Below are 15519 nucleotides of genomic sequence, written 5' to 3' on the forward strand. Positions count from 1 at the left end.
TTTTCCTTACTCTAAGTTAAGTTTAAAAATTCAGAGGGCAAAACAGTATTTGGCATAGCACCAGCTAGCGCTGTATTTCATATGGAAATACAGTTTTTGTTAAAACTGATGCGTCATTACCTCGTTCTCCCACTATTTACTTGTGCAGCGCCTTTTGAATTGCAACTCTTCTGAGCAGGAAAGCCCAGAGGAATGGTTAAGGTTCTGCTGTTGAGAGAAGGACTTGGAACAAATACAATTAGTCTTATTTCACACTGACACTTTAAACAGCTGTTTTGAGAGGGGTCACTTTCACAGTCTCTTAGGCAGGCAACATTATTCTGCAAGTGTTAGAATTTTAACAGTATCCAAAGAACCAAAAGCCAAGCATTAGCTCCAAAGATGTACTTTATTTCATTTATAAAGCAGATTGTTTAGGCATTATTTCTTTTTGTGAACATCCACTGTATGATCAGCAGGTCCTGCTTCGAGGACATAGCTGCTTGATAATAGACAAAGATTTCACCACTAGACAACAAAAATACAGATGCATAGAACAAGTGCTGCTTAGACACTGAAGAACTAACTGTCTAAGCTGCAACCAGTTCAAACAGATGATATGACCAAAAATACAAGTACAGCTCCAGCCCAGCCAGAGCTGCGTGCCCAAAAGTGGAGTCCTTTTTATTTCAAAACAAAATCTGTATTGGGCTTCCTAGAAAAATAACAACAAAAGCATCCCCAAAGCAGAACCACCACACCACGCTTCTTCCCTCTCCTTTTAAAGTCACTTTTTAACTGTCCCTTATTTCACATCAAAATTGTGCTGTGGCATACTAGTACTTTATGAAAGACAGAAAAATTATTGAGCATAGTGTGAAGTAATAGTGAATGGTTGGTAATGAGCGTTTCACAGATACTTTATTCCATTACTTTTGTTCCTTTTCCAATTGTGATCCTCACCCCAGGAGTTTCACTTTTATTGATAGGTGTATCTCATTCCAAATTTGCAGATTTCCCACGCATTTGGTATTTGAGCTCAGTGCATTAACAAGGGCTTCCGGATGTTGTCATCTGTGCTCCTTGGGTATGTAACAGAGTCCCATCACTCCAAGCAGAAACAGTAATTCATATACTGTCAGCCCAGCATGCAAAAATGCACAGAAGGCATGTTGATGCAGTGTAGAGAAACATTCCAACATTGTAACTCCTCATTCTGGTTTCCACATTGTCCAATACTGATTGAGGAAAAGTGTATTTACAAGACTCATACACAAATATTTGCACTTGGTCCTAGGCACCTGATTAGTACTGACAATCTAAATTAAAAAGGAAAAGTATTACTCTGGTCCATTAAAGCCTTTTACTGTAAATTCTCCAATTTGAAGGTGTGATCTTCAAAAAAAGGAGGAGATCCAATACCTTCTGAAGAAGTACTTTCCTATGCATCATTCAAGTCAATGAGATTATAGGATGGAAAAGCCTTCTACACAAGCAACTTGCAAGAGTTATCTGACAAGGGTCTCATATCTAGATCTATAGAAACAGACAAGTAACATACATTCTTTTCACACTCCTCTGTGGTAATGAGACTCAAAATGCACTAGATATGAGTAGTCAGATAACATCCTGATTGCTACAAGACCAGAATTTATTATCAATGAGAGAAACTTAGCTTTAGCAAAGAGCACAAGCAGATTTGCATCTAAGCAGCCAAAACATCCATTTCTTTCAGCTAGCATCAGAACTAGAAGCACTACCACAAATGGCAATGAAAACTAATTAGAAGGTTTTACAAAGCTGCCGGTATGACCAAGTTTCAAAGCTGCAACTCTTAGGCACAGACTGGCAGAATCTCAGCTGACCCGAGTCTTCTGCTTATGGAGGAGGGGTGGTGGGAAAGAACGCATTCCCATCTTATACAGAAACCTGACAACAGTCTCAAGCCAATATTCAACATCTGACAAGGTCTAGCGTAGTAATTACAAGACAAAACATTTGGAATTAGAGATATAATTTAGTAAAAAGAAACAACTGCCTTCCAAATCTGCCATACTGAAATAAAACCCAAACACAAAACTGAACATATTAAAATACTGTTTGTGCTTACAACCGTAATTATGGAACTTCAGCATTAGAGGGAGAGATTTTTCTCACCACTACTGCAAAGGAGCTGCAAAAACAAGTTAAATGCAAAAAAACCCTTCCAAACATTTATTTAACAAACATTTATTAAAACCTGTAAAGGCTTCAGGTATACTATATTTGAAAGGGTCTCAAAAAAATTTCAAGAGTCACTGAACTAAATCCAACTCAGAAAGCTGATTCTCCTAACACATAATTAAAAAACAATTTTCTTAAAAAAATTTTCTTGCACATTTTTCCTTATCAATTTATAAAATGCAAACGGTATGCTAGAAAATTTTGAACATAAGGGAATGTGCTTTGGAAACATTATTAAAATATGTGTTCCTGTAGAATGACATTATCAAGTTTATGTTACTTCTTTTCACCTGACTGGCTATATTTTGAGAATGGTCCTCTCCTCTTTCCTGGGTCCATGAGAAGCTAGGTTTAGAAAAGAAGAGCTCCCATACTGCCAACTTCACTCTGTTCCTTTACAAAAATTTCAAAGTACTGATAAATGATAGTGACAGCAAGCAGAATCCCAGTTCCAGACCCAATTGCCCCAAGGAAGTCTGCCAACACAGAGAGGGCGCCAATACAGAGACCACCAAATGCAGCAGCTGTAGGGATGTACCTGTAAAACACAAAATGAGAACAGAAAAAGTGCCACTAGAGTTTGCTCAGGATATTAATACACATACTAGGGTTAGTGGTATATGGGATCTATGGAAAGTATCTAAATAGGCAGTTTTTTTCTAGAAAACCAATCCCACTGAGAACAGAAAGAACACTACAGAGATAATCTAACCAGGTGGTTAAAAAAAAAAACAAACAAACCAAGAATGAAACTACATGAATGGAAAAAAGTCAATGGCAGAATACTCTCTTCTCTCATGGGTCTACAATCCAAGATAAGGAATGTGCAATAGTGCCAGTATACTAGGTAAGGAAATAAAAAGCTCAGCCTGACTGGAGGGAAAAAAATGCTAAGCTAAGAAGAGAAGGTATTACAGTCTTCCATGCAATTAAGCACAAAGATTAAGCTTATGGCTACTAGCTCTTCAAGTCACTTGCAGATGACTGAAATCTAAAGTTACGGTAACATTTCTGTAACATGAAGGGTGCATAGGTCCCACCCTGCAATTAGAAAACCTAGAGAGACCAACCCCTGCCTACCTCTGCACCTAGTAGATTTAAGTAACTGCTTGTTTTAGAAGCAAGGTCTACGTGAAAACAGTACTCAAGACATAACACATTAAAAGTTACAGTAAAAAAAAAAAAATACTTGTGCGTCAGTTTGAAGTAGTAAAGTACACGCAAATGCTCATTACTAGCTATCCTATAAAATGTATAAAAATGAAAAAAATGTAACAGGAAAATACAAGCTCCAGAATTTAAGGTATGTTCTCTAATTTTAAGGCAAGAATATGCTGTACTGTACATGCCTTCCATTAATGAGACAATATTCTATGTATCATGCATGTAACATTGAAGCTGAAAGAATATCTGTGTTCTAGGATCTAGAAAATGGAAGTCAAAGCAAAATTTGCCATGTGTTTCCCCATAACACTTTGCATAAATAGCCTGGGAAATGTGTAGCTCACCTGTTTAGTTCATGTACCATTGAAGTTTCTCTGTGGCCTCGCATTACCATTTGTTGTTCTTTCAATTGTTTGGCAACCTGTATTGAATGAAGGAATGGAGCAAGTAAGTTTAGCGTCATTTGCCAAGGCCACAGAATTTAGTACTATGGGAAAACAGAACCAAGACACTTCAGTAAATGGTAGTGGGTTTGGGGGTTTTTTGGTACTGTTTTGACTTTAGGGTTTTGCTTTTTACATTATTCATCTGAGTTTAAAATATCCAGTATTTTAACTTCAGATAGATTGCAGTCACAGGCACTTTTCCACACTGTCAATTACACAAACATTTTTGGATAATTCTAGTCCTATTGAGAAAAGGAAAATCTGGAAGTTTGTAGGCTCTTGCACACAAATTCAGTTCCTGTTTTGCCACCTACCGTTCTCCTGGTTAGGGTTTAGTTTAGTAGATCTTAGCAAAACCATCCTATGAAGTGTCCACTCCATTTCAGTTTCCCACATTCAGTTGAGCTCACGATTTATTGGGGGAGGCCATATCAGAAACTATATGACTTAGAAAGAATCCCTTCTTGGAACATTATCCTTAAATTGGATTTCTGCAGTTGTACAGGGTTACAGTTTACTAACAATTGAGGGGAACTGAAACTCTAGCAGGGGAACTTCTGAAGGTACTTGTCACTGAATCTAATGTACTGAGAAAACACAATTTCAGATAATTAAGGTACCAGTTTTCCACTACACAGTGAACATTTAAGTAATGATTTACCAATTTTTATTTCTGACCTTGTTTATATGAACTTAAAATAATTTTATCCAGTATCAGGGAAGTATATTAAAGTGTTAAAAGCTGTATGTTGGTTTATACTGAAATAAAAATCTGGCTATACATGGCTGTGAATGCCTCCCTCATGCCTGACAACAAGCAGCTAGATGCAAGTCCAAAACAAGACAGTGCTCACGCTGTTACAGTAACTGTGCAACTATGACATATTTGTTAAAGAATGGATTAAACCATTCCATATGGCTGCCAAACTTGATTTCCTACCCAAAACCACACAATACAAACATACCACAATGACAACTATTTTCCATCTTGTTTTCCAATTCCAATTTCAGAATGATATAGCTGCTGAATATCAAATATCCTGTAGCAAATGGAAATTTTGAGAAGCTAGGCTCAGGTAAATTAATGCACTATGTTCTCTGTTATCAGTGCTCTCAAGTTAAAAATAACAACTTCTACTTAATCTTCCCTCAAAAGAAGTTAAGGGCTCTCTAGGCCAGGCATGGGTATTCAAGCTTTACCTGCAAGTTCTTAAGTGGCCACTGCCTTGCATATGGTGCATCTGTCATTTGGCACTGAAAAGAGTTTCTACCTTTCCTGTTACCTTGCCTGCCCTCATACTGACATTAAGTAGCAACGTTCAAAGTTTCCTAATGCCACTGAAAGCAATTATTTGAGTTTTGTAGTTGTTGGTTTTGAAAAAGCAGTAAAGAAAACAGGGAAAAAATTACCCCCATTCTGCCCTCATCCTCCTCACTTACAAAAAAGACAGTCACTGTTTATACAAACGGTAAGTATTACCAAGAAGATTACCAGCATAACAGCTATCTCAGAAGAAAGTCAGTCTTATTCTTACAACAGCCTATCTATTTTCATCATGTAAACGTACATAATTTATCATTTTAAACTTACATCTTTAGCAGAGGAGCCAGAGACTTCAATCCATGTCTTAGAGAAGAAAGCACAGGAGCCCAACATAAATACAATATAAACAACCGCATGTACAGGGTCTTCTAACACTGAAGAAAAGGACTCTGGAGGTGACAGATAATAACAAAGCCCACCAACTGGATAAGCACGAGCAGGGCCTCCAGATGACGTGTCCTAGAAGGAGGAAGCAAGCAGTCACCAACTTTCTCACTATTTCTTGGCCATTAAGCTAAGCCTGTGTTTATATCACTTTCATGTCACTGTGTATCATTACTACTACAGCAGCACACAAAGATTCAACTTTACTATCACAAGCAGTTTCTAAAGTGGAAATTGAATACAATAAGGAACAACAAAAATACCTAGGACAGCAAATAACAGCCCAAGGTAAAAGGTAAATGGAGACCTAACAGCTGCACTGATCACAGCAGGTCTCATACTCTACCATTAATTTAAACAACTTACTAATTCAGGAGTTTCAGTGTACACAACTGCCTGTAGAAGTGTGCCTTAGTATTTAGAGAGACCTTCTCTTCAACCATGCATTTTAATTGTGCTCTTATAAAGCGGTATGCAAGATCAAAAGGAATACTCACAGACCAAGTGCCCAACAGGCTAACCAGTAAGTTGCCACTGAAGCGAGCAGAAAGCATCTGGGAGATGACGTACAAGTTTGACACCAGGGCGGACTGAAGAATAATGGGAATGTTGGAAGTATAGAACAGCTTGATAGGGTAGGTGTTGTACTGGCCACGGTAGCGAGCAGATTTGATAGGAAGATCCACTCTGAAGCCCTGAAAAGTTTTCAAAAGAAAGTCCCCCATTATATCTGGACATGAACCCATACCACAGGTCATAAATTGCAAGTGCAAGGCCTTGACAGCCACAGAAAAAAACCTGCAATCATTTTGAGCAAGTACACATATTCTACCCAGAGGGCCATCCATGCAAACGCTTCTGCAAAGGGCCTGGAAGCCTGCAGGGTGGTCTAAAAACACACATCTAAGAAGGTATGAAAGACGTAGACATCAGAAGAAATCTGACATTTCAGGAAGACTGAATATAGCATCCAGGAAAAGAAACATTAAAACTTTCTATATTCTTCAGCAGTTTGCGGCAACAAACAGTAACAGACACACAGGCTTAAAAACTTCAAAGTATTTTCCAGCAAAAAGCAATAGTGTTTGGGTTAGGCAGTATTACATGTACACATTCATCTGGTTTGGTTTGGGTTTTTTTTCAGAGACCAAAGTAGGTCTCAAGTGTTTTGTGTGGCTACAGTAAACATGGAAACTGATTAAAAGAAGCTAGCATTAAATGAACATCCAGATGTTGCAGGTACAAAAACAAGTCTTTTGAAGGCACTAGAAAGTGAAAACAATTTCCTGTAGAAGGAAGCAGATGACATTATCTACTTCCATACAAACAGTTTTACAGTCCCCTCTTTATTCCAACTGACCTGAAAATAAATTACAATAGCAAAGACAAAGATGGTGGCAATCAGATTCATAAGGTTGGGGAGATTCTGACGGTAAAAGGCCTCACGAAGAGCTCTGACTTTGTCTGTGCGAGTAGCCAGAAGATGGAACAGAGCAATGATGGCTCCCTCAAATTCCATGCCTTGGAAAGGAAAAGCAAAACCAAGTTAGTTGCACTGTGATTATCTCCAAACTTCAGTGCTTTGTCCCATTAGGCCTACTTCTGAACTACAGGATTCAGAATGGGATTTCTCCAAGTCTTTTGCATCTTCAGCATGCTCTCAGACTTTTACTACTGTCATCCTTCATATCAGCTATGTTATTTCCAAGATTTTTTTTAAATCGCCCTGTAGTGGCCTAGAAACTAAATCATAGCCCAACAATCAAATGGAATAACTTTATTGGTCTCTAGAAACATTGACATTCACCAAGTTCTTTCCACCTTTCCTCCTCCCCACCAAAAAAAGGAAAAAAAAAATTAAAATGAGGGAGGCAGCATGCTTTATAGTATCATTCATGGTGAGACACTAGTTATTGTTTGTACTACAGCAAATGTGATAACCTCACTTATGTTTTCTATTATACAGCACCAAACATGATCACCTCCTGTCAAGTTTGGAGAATAAGGTTTTGGGGGCAAAGCGTAAGAAACGCAAGGAGCAGAAAGAAACAGACGATATCTGTCAGTAAGTTGGGCAGCAACCATAAAACAATGGCAGTCTACCATTATCGAGTTTTAATGGAGGCACTGTAAGAAATTCAAGTTCAGGAAATATCTTGTGACATACTACAAAATTATAAAGAAATGTCTTTGTACTTGCACCTTGCATAGGAGCACCTGCTGTATTAACAAGATTCACTACATGGCAAGTACACAGCTAAGATGCTAGTAACAGCATTTGCCATTTAAGTTAACACACTGTAAAAAAGATTTCGCCTTTTTGCACCAAATTTTTGTAAAGAAAATGGACTATGCCATATTACCTCGTCCTGTGTTCACTGTGGTGGGGCTGAATGCTTTCCACACAATAGTCTCACAGATATTGGTAGCAATGAAGAGAGAGATGCCAGAACCAAGACCATATCCTTTCTGTAGAAGCTCATCCAAGAGCAGAACTATCAATCCAGCAACAAAAAGCTACAGTAAAAAAAGAAATACAGCGTTAGTCCCACCTCTTTTTAATTTTTGTTAAAAAAATAACTTGCATTAAAAGATAAGAAAAGACTATGTATTTAAGAAAGCAGGCACATTTTGATCGTTTTTCTCTGCATGTGGGGCAGGCAGTCCATAATGTTGATTTTTTTTACCCTGTCAGAGGGAGAGTAAGTAGAGAGAACTAGAGATTACCTGAATTGTGATAAGCAAGCAGATACCAGCACCCATCTCAGATGGGTCTCCGTACATTCCAGTCATTACGTAGACAATAGACTGTCCGATGGTAATAATCATTCCAAACACTGTATAATAAAAAGAAAAAAATATGTACTTGTTCTGGAGATTTATGTCAGTGGGCAATTAGAGAAATATAAATCACTTCTTTGTAGAGAAATTTGGGAAGGAATACATAAGTCACAGGATGTTTAAATTCAAGGGCAATTTTAAGTTTGTTGTCTGAAATATGGCACTGAAAATACAAATACACACAGACTTCAGAAGCAAATACACTTAGAAGCAAGTGGGTTTGGTTACTGAAGATTGCTTTAGATAATGAAAACTCTGAGGGTGTTAAGATATTACCTTAGCAATTTATGGTTCTTTTTCCAGTAAACAGATCAGTTAGTAGTATGGTACAGCATCAAATAGCTAAAGAATACTCAAATTTTTCTGAAAGTCATTTATCAACAGAGCACAGAGATCCTATTGCTGAGAAAGAACCATGCTTCAAACTGCAAGGTAAAAACAACTACAATATCTCAATCAATATTAACTTTTTTAGGTTAACACTGACCAACACAGTTCAAAGGTAGGGTCCCCACAGTCTATATATTGCTTAGTTTATCCAGTGAGAATACAGCAGCAATGCCAATTGCACAGATACTTTTCCTCTGCAAACCTTTCTGAAGCTTAACAGTGAACAAGCCAGAGAGCAGTCAGTCAAAGACTGATGAAATACAGAAATCTGCAGCACAACGTGAACACATAGCATGACAGAACCCATATATCCGACTCCAGCATTCATCACATGGTAAGTTTACACCTTCTATTGTTAGGGTTAGATACTGTAAAACATCAGCCTTTAATATCAGCTGTTACTCACATTTCTGTGCTCCGTTGAAGAGAGCTCTGTCCTTTGGGGTGTCACCAACCTCAATTATCTTGGCACCTGCCAAGAGCTGCATGATAAGCCCAGAAGTGACAATAGGTGAAATGCCCAGCTCCATCAACGTACCTGCCAGACACAAGAAGAACAATGAAAGAAAATAATGGGGTGTACCATACCCAGGCACCTTTGAAGTTCAAAGCTTGTTTCTTCCACCCTTTGCATTGTGATGGAGAAGATATAAAACTCCCAATCTCCGTAAACGTAAAAGGCTTCAATGATAACAGAAGCTCGCTAAAAGTCAGTCTGATAAGTAATACAGTACTCCGGAGTATCTTAAAAACTATGTTTGCTGAAAAAGGAATAGATTTACTCTGCATAAAACAATGCAGGAATTTGCTTTCTGCCTTTGACAATCAGTCACTTTATTATTTGTAATTTTAAACAGGAAAACCCAAACTTTTTTGAGGAGTGCACCAAGTTGCATTCATGCTGTATTGTGTTTGCATGGCAAGGTTTTGGTAGCAGTGGGGCTACAGGGCTGGCTTCTGGAGAAGCTGCTAGAAGCTTCCCTCATGTCCGACAGAGCCAGTGCCAGCTGGCTCCAAGATGGACCCACCACTGGCCAAGGCCGAGTCCATCAGCAACGATGGTAGCACCTCTGTGATAACATGGTTAAGAAGGGGGAAAAAAAAAAAAAGAAAAACAACAAACAACCAGTGCAGCAGCAACTGCAGCTGGAGAGAGGAGTGAGAATATGTGAGAGAAACAACCCTGCAGACCCCCCAGGTCAGTGAAGAAGGAGCGGGAGGAGGTGCTCCAGGCACCAGAGCAGAGATTCCCCTGCAGCCCATGGTGAAGACCATGGTGAGGCAGGCTGTCCCCCTGCAGCCCGTAGAGGCCCACACTGGAGCAGATATTCACCTGCAGCCCACAGAGGACCCCACACTGGAGCAGGTGGATGCCTGAAGGAAGCTATGACCCTGCAGGAAGTCCGCGCTGGAGCAGGCTCCTGGCAGGATCTGTGGACCCATGGAGAGAGGAGCCTGTGCTGGAGCAGATTTTCTGGCAGGACTTGTGACCCCGTGGAAGGGACCCACACTGGAGCAGTTCGTGAAGAACTGTAGCCCACAGGAAGGACTCATGTTGGAGAAGTTCATAGAGGACCGTCTCCTGTGGGAGGGACCCCATGCCAGAGCAGGGGAAGAGTGCGATGAGTCCTCCCCCTGAGGAGGAAGGGGCAGCAGAGACAATGTGTAATTAACTGACCACAACCCCCATTCCCTGTCCCCCTGCGCCACTGGCAGGGAGGAGGGAGAGAAAATCAGGAGTGAAGTTGTGTCTGGGAAGAAGGGAGGTGCGGGGGGGGAAGTGTTTTAAGATTTGGTTTTATTTCTCACTACCCTACTCTGATTTGATTGGTAGTAAATTAAATTAATTTTTCCCCAAGTCGAGTCTGTTTTGCCCATGACGGTAATTGGCAAGTAATCTCTCCCTGTCCTTATCTTGACCCATGAGCCTTTCGTTGTATTTTCTCTCTCCTGTCCAGCTGAGGAGGGCGAGTGATAGAGCAGCTTTGGTGGGCACCTGGCATCCAACCAGGGTCAACCCACTACACATGCATATACGCACATCTCATGATGCTATAAACTGATGGATAGCCCAAATGATATATAATAACAAAGTGAATTCAGGAAACTGTCACCATTCTTAATTCACACCTGCATTAGAAAGCCTCTACAAGAAACTGAAATTTACACAAACTATCATGAATTTAATCTTCTGTGAGACAGACTCAAATGTCACCCAGAAAACAACACCACACATATAATATGGTTTGAAATACAAATCAAAAAGCTAGAATTATATACAGGAGATTGCAAGAGCAGCAATGCAGGTAATTAGGAACTGTCTCTTCCCTAACCCTTTTCCCTCCAAAATGCTCCTTGATTTGTGTACATACAATAGGTTGCACACAGCCAACCATAAACTCATTTTGTCCACAAAGTTGTGCCTTTCCCAATGCCACACTGGTTTATGATTTTACATAATATATAGAATTACTTTTCCCTCTCTGCTTCAATTTTTATCTTCATTAAAATAGAATGCAATGTAAGAAAAAGTCCAAAAATGTTCTGATTCAAGCTAAAAAAAAGTCCTCCTGAAAGACTGACCATACCTCTATTTGATGCCAAAATCACTCTCATCCAGTAGAAAGGATCTGCTGAGTCTGATGACATGATACCGAACAAGGGAATCTGCATTTCCAACCAACAGAGGAAAACAGGATTAGAGACTTCATAACATCGTTTAAACATTTCAGCTCTTCCTTAAAAACAAGAGAAGAAACATACCTGGCAACATACTAAGAAGATGAAGAGTGTGATAGCTGTCCATAATACCTTTTCCTTAAACTGAATCTAAAGGAAAAAACAAAAACAAAAACCAACAACCAAAGATGGCAAAGCTGTCAAGATAACAAGATCTAATCAATCAGGCAAACTTTCATAGTAGCTAAAGCACACTTGATTTTCTTGTGAAGGGACAAAGTACAGAACATCCTAAAGAAAATAACTCGCTCTTCATCCCTTTTATACTATATAAGGCCAAGGAAAATGGCAAATAAACAAGGTTACGTTAATGGAAGGTAATTCTAATACTTCCACAGAAATGAGTCTTACATTTTCTTAAGAAAGAGCTTCTGGTGAGAAAAAAAAATAATACAGAGAAGCTTATCTTAGCAAATAGTCTTAGATTAGAACTTAAGAAGCAAAGATTTTCAAGTTGTTATTTTAAACTACTCTAGTTTACACTCCAACATGTACTGCTTTCAACATCTCACCACTCACTGCTATGGCATAACTGTATCTGCACAATTGCAATTACCAGCAAATACATTCTTGTACAGCCATATCCACAGTACAGGATGTACTAGACAAGCACTCCACTAAAAACAGTTATGCCTATAATTGCCATTCTCCCAACAGGAAAAAAAAAAACAAATCCCACAAGTGCAAACTAAGCTGTAAACATTTCATATTACACAAATACGAACCTATGAAGAAAATTTTATTAACTTACCTTCCGTTCTGGCTTTTGGATTTCAGGCAAAATAACACAGAAGGGCTTGATTACTTCAAGAAATTTTACTGTACGGAAATTAGTTAAAAGACAAAGTGAACATACAGATACAAAGAACACTGGGAAAAGCTCAAGTAAAATTGATTTTGTACATGTACTTTATATATTAAAAGTCTCAGTTAAGGACAAAGTTTTGTTGTTGTGGGTTTTTTTTAAATTAAATTCTTATCTCTTCTAAATAAACAGAGATTCACCTAGTATGGTGTAAGTACAGTATAGACTGGAAACAGAAGAAAAAAAAAAAAAGGTCAAGAGTTTTCCCATTTTACCAAGTAGGTTGACAGCGCAAAAAAAAACCCCTTGCCATTGTTTTGCATGAATTTATCAATACCCTTGAACTTTTATTTCATAATAGCTTCTCCCCTAGCCTGATATTTGAGGAATACAATACCCCAGACAGTTTTAAGTCAGGGGTTACTTTTGGGCCATACAGCTTAAGAATTCCTACACACTGTTCATAAGCAACAGTTCAAGTTACTTTACAGAATGCCTCATGCAACGATCTCCTCCTAGTCAAAAGGACATATCCTTAGATCAGAAAAGTCTGCCTTAGAATAAGCATACAAAAGAAGAGGGTATCTGCAAAGTCACAAGTCCTCCTATGAGCAGAGAGATCTGATTTGGAACCAAGTTAATGCTAAATCTCTTAGGACGGATCTAAGACTGCACACATATTTTGGACTGACCTGAACTAAAAAGCGTACGATGATGCCGAAGAACTGAAACTATTGGTGGCTTCCCACTTCTTTGTGGAAGGCTGCAACTTCAGTGGCAATTTTGTAACGCTTTAAGACCAGCCCATAAAAATTATTTAATTTCAAACGATTAATTGCCTGAAAAGTTACACTGGATTGTGAGTTTAAACTTAAAGCAAATCGTGATTCTCTCCCACATCTACCATAGTATACCAATTGACTACATTCAAGCAGCTCTTCCTCGAGGTAGCAGACTCTGAAGGCTTCCATTCACACGGATAACTTCTAGACTGCAGATTACCATTTATAGTTTACTCTGACAACGTAATTGAAAGCGTTATGACCAACCGCCAACCTGACAGCCCGTCTCTCTCCGCCTCGGCACCGCACCAGGCACACTCGAGCCTGGGATGGCCGGGCCCGGGAGCGCCCGCCAGGCAGAGCGGCCCGGTCAGCGGGCATCACGGAGCGAGCGAGCTCCCCTCCTTCCCTAGGAAAACCTGCCGTGACCAGGAAATGGGTCTTTCACCGCGAGACAGGGGAAAAAAAAAAAAAAAGAAAGAATCCAGAGGGACCCTCTAAACGCGAGGAAGGGAAACCCGCGCAGGGCTGGCCACGGAGGGAGTGCCGCCCCCAGGCTGGCGGCCCCTCAGAGGGGCTCCCCGCCGCCCTGGAGGGGAGCGGGGGGAACGGGCCGCCGCGCCGCCCGTGAGGAGGGCCGGTCCCAAGGTGCCCGCGAAAGGCGAGCCGGCGGCCGAGCTGCGGCCCCTTGGCCATCGCGCGTCCCGCGGAGACCCCCCCACTCCCCTCCCTCCCTGTCCCCGCGGCCTGCCGCCGCCCGGCCGAGGCGCCCCGGTACTCACTGCCCATGGCGGCCGCCGGACGGGAGCAGAGAGCGAGCGGCGGCGGCCTCGGAGAGACACGTCAGGGATTGATCCCGGCCGCCCCCTTCCGCTTCCTGCCACGCGCCGGGTCCGCCGGCCGCCGCCGCCGCCGCGCAGGCGCCGCCGCCCGCGCCCTCCCCCAGCAACCACCGCCCTCCGCCGCCGGGACGGCACAGCGCCTACAACTCCCATCGTGCACTGCTGTCGGAGCGAACCGCGCCCTCCGGGGAGGGCGGAGGGCCCCTGGTGCTTATTGGCTCCCCGCGGGTCTATGCAACCAATCGGATGACGAGGTGGCGCGCGGCTTGCTGGGAGTTGTAGTCTTGGCCGCCCAGGCCGCCATCTTAATGCGGTGTGGGACTAGCACCTGGGAAGGGCCGTGGTGGCGTGTTGAGGTCGTAGGTTATTTTGAGGAACGCGTGGTTTAGCTACCAGAAATCGTAACGTTGGTTTAAGAGATTTTGACAGATAAATACATAAGTAAATGCTTAAAATTTATTTTCTGCTTTTGTGTTTTTATAGGGGAATGGTTTAGGCCTTTCTCTGCAGTAAGAAGCTCCTTGCACCCCTCACGCAAAATGGCAGCCGGTGGTGGGATGCAGCCATTGCTTGCCTGTGGCTGGGTTTAACACACCCAGGTCGAGCTGGGCTTCTAATAAAATATGAAACATTGGTGAAAATGTGAAACATTGTTCCGCCTGTCAAAGAAGTCATGGTACGTCAACATGTCACTATCACCCAGGAGCACCACCAAGTGAAATGTGCTCACATTGACTTACTGCTGAAGGTGTTTGTTTCTGAGAGTCACATAATGATTCAAAGAAACTAAAACTCAATAGTTTGATTAACTATTAAGTAGGTATTCTTTATTGGCAGCGCTGGATGCACGGGGGATCGTTCCACCTATCCTGCACACCGTTGGGCCTAATTGTGCAGGTTAAGTACATGTTCTACATACATATTCACTAGATTTCCGAGAAATGTTACACATATTCATTAGTTTTCTGGGAAACTATTAGCATATGCAAATGTCCTTTACACAGGCGCATTGAAGGTCTCTGGCGGTCTTCAGGAGTCCTCTGGTGGTCTTCCATAGTCTTCCTCACTTGTCCGCTATTTGACCCTCCTCAGGTGATTCTGCGCAGTATGGTCCTTTACATGTTTTGATACCTCAGTGTTTGTTAGTGCTCCTTTTATCTAAGTTTTCATTAGTAGTTTAGAACCATATGGCTAGTTTAAGCTAAATTATCTACAAGGACGAGAACAAAGGCAGGAGTTCTTATCTTTTCCGGCCCTATCTATTCAAGCAAGGCCTCTACTTGTGCCTTCTTAACAAGATCGTAAGTTCATCAAACATTTAATTAAGTTTTGTGATCGCTCATGGTTCCTTCTTGCTCATCACTCCCAAGTGCCAGTCTCTGACAGGCTTAATCCTTGACAAACAGCAGTCCTTGGTATGTAAAGTTACAGAGAGACAATCATTAAGCAATAAGCAGTTCGTTCTCTATATCATAATGCCCTGCGTGCTTTCCAGGCCTTTATAGAGGGAGTTATCACCTGTCTGAAAACAAAAGGTAAATAGAAGTTAGAGGAAAGAGAAAAGCAAATAGAGGTGTTAATACAAAGCAATTGGAGTCAG

General features: G+C 41.1%; 1 protein-coding gene across 1 annotated transcript; it reads right to left on the bottom strand.

The window, feature by feature from the left end:
* Positions 1-369: 369 nt before the first annotated feature.
* SEC61A1 (SEC61 translocon subunit alpha 1) lies at positions 370-13991 on the bottom strand. The gene is made up of 12 exons (XM_052777570.1): positions 13860-13991; positions 12242-12309; positions 11515-11580; positions 11340-11418; positions 9158-9289; positions 8248-8357; positions 7884-8037; positions 6881-7041; positions 6018-6215; positions 5404-5595; positions 3711-3787; positions 370-2740 (listed from the first exon to the last, which is right to left on the bottom strand). The coding sequence occupies exons 1-12, from the start codon at positions 13864-13866 to the stop codon at positions 2554-2556; spliced, it is 1431 nt and encodes a 476-aa protein (XP_052633530.1). The 5' UTR covers positions 13867-13991; the 3' UTR covers positions 370-2553.
* Between the last annotated feature and the right edge of the window lie 1528 nt (positions 13992-15519).

The sequence above is a fragment of the Harpia harpyja genome, chromosome Z, assembly GCF_026419915.1.
Source record: "Harpia harpyja isolate bHarHar1 chromosome Z, bHarHar1 primary haplotype, whole genome shotgun sequence".
Lineage (NCBI taxonomy): Eukaryota > Metazoa > Chordata > Aves > Accipitriformes > Accipitridae > Harpia > Harpia harpyja.

Coding starts and splice junctions, on each gene's coding strand:
- SEC61A1 (XM_052777570.1), bottom strand. Junction 9,290..11,339: donor GATTTTGGCATCAAATAGAG/GTATGGTCAGTC, acceptor TGTGTCTGGCAG/GTACGTTGATGGAGCTGGGC. Junction 6,216..6,880: donor CTATTGTAATTTATTTTCAG/GTCAGTTGGAAT, acceptor AAAACTTTTCAG/GGCTTCAGAGTGGATCTTCC.